The 8,311-nt window shown below is 40.5% G+C and overlaps 1 protein-coding gene across 1 annotated transcript in view; it reads right to left on the minus strand.

The window, feature by feature from the left end:
* Positions 1-8,311, minus strand: part of LOC104488851 (serine racemase-like) — a 28,088-nt gene that overhangs the window by 598 nt on the left and 19,179 nt on the right. The window contains exons 5-10 of the mRNA XM_010130942.1: positions 8,011-8,176; positions 7,462-7,558; positions 6,453-6,528; positions 5,651-5,776; positions 4,277-4,444; positions 3,908-3,965 (exon numbers count right to left, since the gene is read on the minus strand). Of these exons, the coding sequence (XP_010129244.1) occupies positions 3,908-3,965; positions 4,277-4,444; positions 5,651-5,776; positions 6,453-6,528; positions 7,462-7,558; positions 8,011-8,176 (691 nt within the window). The remainder of the gene's footprint in view (positions 1-3,907; positions 3,966-4,276; positions 4,445-5,650; positions 5,777-6,452; positions 6,529-7,461; positions 7,559-8,010; positions 8,177-8,311) is intronic.

Here is an 8,311-nt window from a genome sequence, read left to right on the forward strand (position 1 = left end):
TGGAAAGGAGCCGACAACTGCCACAACTGCCGCTTGGTTGTACAGCCGGAGGCCTTATCATTTGGCATGCTCTTGCATACAGGTTGGTGAGCGTGAGCACAAACAAGTTGCTGTTGCATTACCTAAGTCAGATAATCCAACAGGTTTACTCTTAGCCTCCTCAGACTCAGGTTCTTACTTCTACAGCTGGGGCGGGCTATTCCATACCATGTTCATCTGCTGTGGAATGCCATTGAAGAAAATGACCAAATCTTATGGAGAGCCTCAGAACTGTATTGTTGAGCTTCCTGCTTCTAACATCTCCATTTTGCAGATGGGAGCCAAAGCACGTAAACAGTGCCTTGCCCAGGTCATGCAGCAAATGCTTTAGGAATGACAGCATCCTTCTCATAGCTGGACAGCTGCCTGCTCCTCTATATTCTCTTCACAGGACAATAATACGAAATATGTAGGCAACTGGGGACTCTAATCCAAAATACTCTCCTCCAACCTTTTACAAAATGCAAGTTGGCCCAAAGGAATTTACTCAAATAAACCAGAGCAGACTAAATAATTTAATGAGTTCTGGCCTGGGATGAATAAACTGTATGGAAAAAACCAGATATTACAGCACACAAAAGCAAGCCAGGAAACCCAGCACTGCTGGGACAACGTGTAGTGTTATAGTAAAGAAAAAGCAACATTTGATTTGCGGATTAGTATTTAGTTGTACAGTCAGAGGGAGAAGTACTGTGATGGATGTTCTTTTTACAGCTGGTCTGTTCTGAGTTATTTAAAACCACAGCAGAGTTAAGCTCCCAAGTGATTTGAAGTAAACAGGACAGAGGTCAGAGGAAAAACTGCCACCTCAGCTGCTTCTCTGAAAGATGCTGGAGCACCTCAAGACCTTGAAGGCCCCTGCTCCTCTGATTATGTTGCAGTTTTAATGGTGAGAAGAAGACTTTTCTAGAAACTTGATACGCTCAAAGACACTTCTTTTTCATCTGAGTTGCCCGAGTCCAAACATAAACACCCATCAAGCAGGCAAGCTGCTATTCTATAGCAGAGCCTTGCATGGCTTCATAACAAGGTAGAACTATCTTTGCTAAGTCAATTACCGATTTTGCTCTTTGATCTCTTTCTGAATGGATAATAATATGAAATTAAAGGGATTTAAAAGGTTATAAATGGTTATAAATAGATTTGCAGATGGAAGCAATTTAAGCAATAAATTGTCCCATGTTGAAGCAGAGGAATATTACTGATAAAGAATAGGAAAAGTTCACATAAGCAAGTAATTTCCTCCCAGGAGCTGTGTAATCCTTTTAATCTCTATATCCAGTCAGTTGGTGATATTAGATTAATTTTTATTTAGGTCTTAACTTTATTTCTGTTTAGATATTCCTGGTCATCTAACCTGCCTCAAAAGGTGTAAAATGTGAAGCCTACCTACTGGTTGTAGGTATGATTTGCTGGGAGTTATCTATTTCAGAATTGGGACTTTGGAAGCCAGGCTGTAGTCCTCTACAAGGCAGAAATCCAGTATGAAGCACAAGGAAAGAGACTAAACTGGAGATACCAGCAGGGAGTATCCAAAAGAAACTCCCATATTGTTCCAAAGAATGGGACAAGCTGATTCCGCTGTACAAGGTGCTTCATTACGAAACAGCTGAATCCAGTCTAGCCATAATCCTTTCTTTTTAATAAAAAAAAATCTCTTATTTTACCAGTAAAATGTTCTAAATGTACTACTACTAGCAGAGTAGTTTGACCGTAAAGCTTTCTTTCAGAAAGTCCTTCCTACTCCATGCAGTCAGACTATCAGCAAGGATCTTCCCATGGAGCATTCCAAGGGTCCATGAATAAACACTAACACAGCAAGGCATTGCACTAGAGGGGAAAAAGAATGCTCTCTCTTCCTGACTACAAGCCAAGTTTCTCTCCTTTGGAAATGAAGGGGTAAATCTAGAAGGACGATTAAATACTGAAATGACAATCTGGATAGCACTGATTTAATGTTTCAGATAAGCCACTGTGCTTACTGCTCTTTTCTGTCAAACACTTCACAGCTGAAAGTATGTACGTTCACTAGAGTGAATATAGCTGCAATGTCTTTCTTATTATTACCACCAGTCCAAAACATGGTAACTTTGGTTCTTGATCCAGACTTAAATGCACGCTTCATTTAATGTGCTGTGATTTATGCTGATGAAAATGATAAAAAGTTCTTTGCAGGTCTGTTTAGTAGCAAATTCTCAAGGGCTTTGGCCCTTACAAGCAACAAAGTAAAAGGCAAAACCTCCCCGTAAGTACTAACTTTACTAAGAAAATATGTACATTTTTCAATATTTGGTTAGAGCAAATTCATTTTGACACTTAAAGATAAATTCAGTATTTTACCATTTTTTATTACCCTTGTTCTAGTTGTCAAAGAGAAGCTTCTTGATTCACTAGGTATGACTTTGGAGCAGCTTCAAAAGTCACTGAGATATATAAATTGAATCACTGTTTTGTACCTCACATCTAATTATCCAATAAATATCCCCCCACCCCAGCCTGATTAAAAGCCATCATGCAAATCCAATACCCAAAGAAATTATTCAGGGATACAAATTCCTTCCTTCAGCCCACTTACAGTACAACCCTGTCAGATTAGTGAAGTAGACAGTCATTGAAAATACATTGTATTTAAAGTGTGGACAATAGCAGATGGCACTTTTCCATTCAGGGACTGTATTTACTACAGATTCTGATAAAATTGCCTCACTGGGAGAGGTTGCAAGAGCAACAGAAAATTGTTTTAACATTCTCAATCAAAAACTAAAAGACTGGGATTTGTTTAATTTGCTTAGTAGCGTTACAAGCCTTACTTAATAAAAATCTCACTGAAAACTTTAGAAGACTTGCAGAGTTTGTTGAATCTAGCCTTCAGTAAACAGGTTTTTCAGAGCTAGATTAGTTGCTGAATCAGATGGATTTGTCTGCCCCATGTGGTTATCTTCCAGTTATCCAAACTCGTAAGCCGGCGGAATGTTACGGCAAAACGTAGAACAATGTAATGTTAGCCCTAGTCACTTGAGAAAACTCATGATATTATGTTCTGAAAGATGTCCATGAACTTCACTGTAGCGCTTTGCTATAGTCATCTTTAATCCAACCTATTCTTTATATATGCAAGTGAAAATAATGAGCAGGATTTTGCACCAAGTGGAAAATCAGATTTACATGTCAAAATGGAGGAACTGCCTTGCTCAGTAGCATTACTGAATTCTAGTTATAAGCCTCCTTAGCAAAGATCCCTAATTTGTTTTCCACCTGTGATTTCACAGACTGAATCAGGTTGGACTTGGACAGCAGAAGCATGAAATCAGTGGAACCACACCTTTGCCAAACCAGCTGAAATACGGGATATGCCATGAGACAAATGGCATAAAATTCCTTTTAAGAAATGCCATTAGCTGATAACACCACCTCACTGTTTCTGAATCAAATACTCCACAAAGGAATAACAATTTTTCTCTATGCACTTTGCGGATAAGGTACAAAACTGAGGCCCTGCCTTGTTAAAAACAAGGATTCCTTAAGAGCACGGGAGTTCTCCACATTGCTTTAAGGCAAATGATCTTGGATAATTACAGCCAGCCTACAGCTGGTTCTTCAAGTTCTGGACGGATGCTGCATCTTGCTCAATCCCTCTGGCACTCCACCACGCACGTAAAGAAGATTTGCAATAGTGACAGCTAGAGTATTTCACCCACGGTGTCACAATAGCAGGTAAACTAGATCATGTATTATTTATATGCCAAAGTTGAGGGAAGATGCTGTATAACACTGCTCCCCAAATCACTGCGCAATCCATTGGATCTCTTACACATAGTGACAGAGAGACATAAGAAAACAGAATAAACTAGGGGAGGCCAGTACTTACCTCAACAGTGAAGAACTCGGATGTCACAAACATGCGTTCTTGTTTGAAATCCAATACTCTAGATGAAATAAGGGATAAATTAGAGATCACAACAATCCTTTGTCATTCTAAAATAGTTTCTGTTAAGTGTTTAGACAATCATCATTGCTGCTCTCTGTAGTAGACATTTGTTCTATGCTGCAAAGGTGCCTGCATTTTGGAACAAAAATGAAGGAAATACAAGTGTTTTCAGAAATATAACAAGAAAAACCCCTTTGATTACTTAGTTACTTACGGATTTGCTTTCACAGGCTTTTTGGAAATGTCCAGATCTTTAGTAACCTTCATGCTGTTCTATGATTATGTTCCCCTACTATTAGTCTGATTTACCTTGTTTCTTCCCGAGCCAAAATCTCCAGTAGCTTTGAAATGTCTCCTGGACTATCCGAGAGCACAAGGGAAAATCTGCACAGTCTGTTATCAAGGGTCAGAGCACGAGCTATGCACTGTTGCAGCAAATGTAGCTCCAAGTTTCCACTGCATATAACAATTGCCACTCTAAAAAGAGAAAAATGGGATTTTTGATTAGCACTTGTCTGTGCAAAGGAACTGTAAATCACAGGCACGGTATTCAATATTAGCTTAAGATCTGCTAGGATCACCCTTTGATAAACATATATTACACGTCAGAGGGGTTCCTGGCTCTCCACATCAACTATGGGCAGGCAGTGGGAGACTGACAGCTGCCTGCATTAGTTGGTCTGAAACTTTATTTTTGTTTTGCATTTGCTGGATATTTTAGTCCTGTTAGAGATAATTAGCTGGAGAATTCTGGTTCTGTTTCAGATTTTAAAAATGTTACATCATTTTTTGCTGAAAATTCTGGGTCTGCCTCTTAATGGTTAGATAACATGTATATACAAGGCTTTCTATAACTATTAATTAAATCCATTTCAACCCTGCAAAATGAGTACAGAAATGTTTGAAGAGTAGTGAAGAGCCACTTGGATAGTCCATGATAACTCTCTCTCTGCACAGTCAACCCTCACCCCTTTTAACCCAAACCTGGCATTTTTCCTTTTATTTTATCTGTACTGGATTGAAATGTGTTGCTGCTCTGATGCACTCTGTCAACCTCTTCTGAAGAAGTGTGTCAGCATACAGCTATGCATTGGAAAATCTATTTTATCTTGAGTGCATTTAAGTTTAAAAATATTCTAGGCTATGCCCTGAGACAAGGCTCAATCCACTTAAACACCGAGTACTCAAGCCCAGGTGCCTGAAGGCACTTAGCCACACATTTAACACTAAGCACAAGGGTAATCTCATTGACTGTCTGGGCAGGAGTTGTCAGGTGTCACTGAGCCACTGCAGAGGATAGCCTAGCTCCTGTCCCAGCACAGATGAGGCTGATTTCCACAAGTAGAATGAGAAAAGGCCACAGGCTGACCAGGGCAGGATGCTCTCCTGGCAGATGTGACCATGCGTCGTGGAGCTAGTCTTTCCCCCAACCATTTGAGAATACAGGAAAATGGCAAGATTTGGCTGGTCTCCAGGCTGACATTTGTCTTGTTCAATATGATCTTCTGACCTGTGTGTGGTCCCTTCAGCCTGAAGTAGATGCCACAGATAGGCCCATTACCAATTTAGGGGCAGGAATTGCCTCATCACTCATGAAACAAGTAGTTTCTCTCCATTTCCCGGGAGCAAGGCACTCAAACCCATGCTTTTGCCACAGTTCTCTGTTTGCAATAGCTGCCATACCTTTTACCCTTCAACTCGGGCAGCTTCCCTGCAACCAGTGCTGCAAGTCCTATAGACCCTTCTGCATCAACCATGGCTCGCTCATACTCCAGCAACCTCAGCATTGAAATGAGGATGTCCTCCTCCCTGAAGACAAAAGAGTTGTGTCAAAAGAAAAGCGAAGAGAAAAGAGCTACCAGAAGCAGAAGACAATATGTTTATGTATAAAGGGATTCCTTCCATCCTCCCAGGCACATATGACCCCAAAGCATTGCTGAGAGCTGTGCTGCTGGGGCTGAATGTACATCTCAGTCTTGTTATTAACTGAAAGACAAGATGGCATTTTTTACTAGAACCACTGTGCTAGCTAAATCCTAGCGGTAAGCATATTCTGCCAACTCAGGCTTTCAGCGATGATTTGGAAGAGTTTTGTGAAAGGCTGACTTCAAAAATTATAGAACACAAACATGACCAGGTACTAGCAGCAGGCGAATTTTTGGCCAAAGGGGTCGGTCAGGATGACACTTTTAGTCATTAGTCTTGCAAGGAGCAGGGATTTGAACTCAATGATCCTTTATGGGTGTCTTCCAACTTGAGATATTCTGTGATATGCGGGATTGGGTTCAGTGTCTTCAGTGCCCCTCTTGGAATAAAAGGCACCCCACCACCACCATGCTCTCACACTCTGTGCATGATGGCAACTTCTACCAGCCTCCTCGCCACTGTACATGAAGAACCACAATACTCTCCCAGCATAAGCACATTTTTCATATACAATAATGTTCACCCAGTATTATTAATTTCACCTCTTTTCTTCACCTACCTCACAGCAACAACTTTATCCACAAGTTTCCCAGTCAGCTGCAAAGAATTGCTGCCAAAGCAAAGCCCACTCACATCTGCAGATTTCAAAAGACAAAAATAACAAGCCGGCTGCTTCAGACAACGAGTTCAGCATTTTTTTAAAGTCCTGACTGTTTTGTGTAACAGCACACTGCTGTTACATGATCTTAAGTTGCCTGATTATTTATATGACAAATATGCATTTGCTAATGAAAGACAAAATGTCCCAGGAATTTTTGACATTTTGGGTCCCTTTAAGAAAATTATGATTCTTCACTGGTATAGTTGCACCATGAGAGTGATCCTGCAGCCCAGCAGTACTTTTCACTGTACAACGAGGCCCAAAGAAGAGAAGAACCAAGAGTGGCGCTAGGTTTGTTATCTACAAGACAGCAAAGGAGTGCAGAGACAGGCAGAGCTTACTGAGAGAGTTCTTTGTTTATAAAACTCCCACTTAACCCAAAGCTTCCAGCTATTTGAACATCAGGTAAACAGGATATTCTTAAATTGCTTAACAGCTGAGGTTTGGGTTTTTTTTTACAAATGATGTGGAAACAAATGTACTGTTTATAAACACGATTGTTCTGAGAATAGTGGTGTGAGTAAATATTTAAGCATTAAATAAGGAGCTAATAAATAATAAAATAAGCTAATTTTTCCTGCCTTTTCACAAATTAGTCTTTTACACAAGAGTATTCCCATTGGCTTCACTGGTTAAGATGCTGCTTGTGAGCACAATGGCCAGATAAATATTCTCATATTACTAAGTATTCACCTGAACATTTCACATGTACTGGAAATAGTATTGCACCCTGGAGTGGTGGTGGTGAAAATCTGTCAGAAGTTGTTCTTACAGCATGAATTAAATTCTGACTCTCCAGAGGTTTCATTTAAAGTATGTTTTAACTGAATTAATGAGAAAAGAATATGGTTGGAGAAATAAATGAAAACCTTTATTTTATCTCCAGAAGAATAATCCATTTTCTTACCTCCGTAAAAGTGATGATTGCTGCAAGCCTGGTCTTCAACTGGGTGTCCTGCCTTTAAGGACTGTTGCAATACAGGGAAACTTTCAGATTCAACCCCCTGGGGAAGACAAGTGTGGTCACATTTTTTTCTGGTTGTTGTAACACAAATCACCAAAGTGGACACCAACAAAAAGAGCTACACAAAGTTTCCTCTTAGAAGTAACAGTTAATTTCAAATTGCTTAATGACTGTGCTATCACTAAATTTACCCTGAGGCTTATTTATGTCCAAACTTCTCCAGTAAGAAATTATTTCAAAACACAGAACGGTATTTCATTTGCTTTGGAAGATCCTTCACACATTTTTTCTTAAACCCAACCAAGCAGCCAAGGAAGAGAAGGCTTCCAAGGCTCTCAGTGGCTCTTCTCCCTGATAAAGCCCAGGGGCACAGGTAGTCCTGGTCCCCAGCATATGCAGTCTCTGCCACTGTGTCACTAGATACCAGTGCGTTTTGAAAATATCTGTGAAAGCTGTCAAAAAGCAACACTTTACAAATGAAAGGAAACTTACAATTACAGAAATATTTGGGTTGAGGTGTTTGAGTGCAGCAGCTGACCCTGCCAGCAAGCCACAGTGGCCTCCTGCAGGGAAAATCACTGCGTCCAGCTTTGGCACCTGCTCATACACCTCCAGCCCCACGGTTCCCAGGCCCGACAGGTAGACAGGACTATCCTCCCTGTGGGAAGGAAGGGCAGAGCTCAGCACGGTTCACAGTTGTCAATGCAGTGACAGTTCAACTTACTACTTTAAAGACATGGTTCAGAAGAAAAAGATAGACCCAGGAGTAAATCAACAGCAAAAGAGGAGGAGC

Source organism: Buceros rhinoceros, unplaced genomic scaffold (genome assembly GCF_000710305.1).
Source record: "Buceros rhinoceros silvestris isolate BGI_N320 unplaced genomic scaffold, ASM71030v1 scaffold1212, whole genome shotgun sequence".
Classification (NCBI taxonomy): Eukaryota; Metazoa; Chordata; class Aves; order Bucerotiformes; family Bucerotidae; genus Buceros; species Buceros rhinoceros.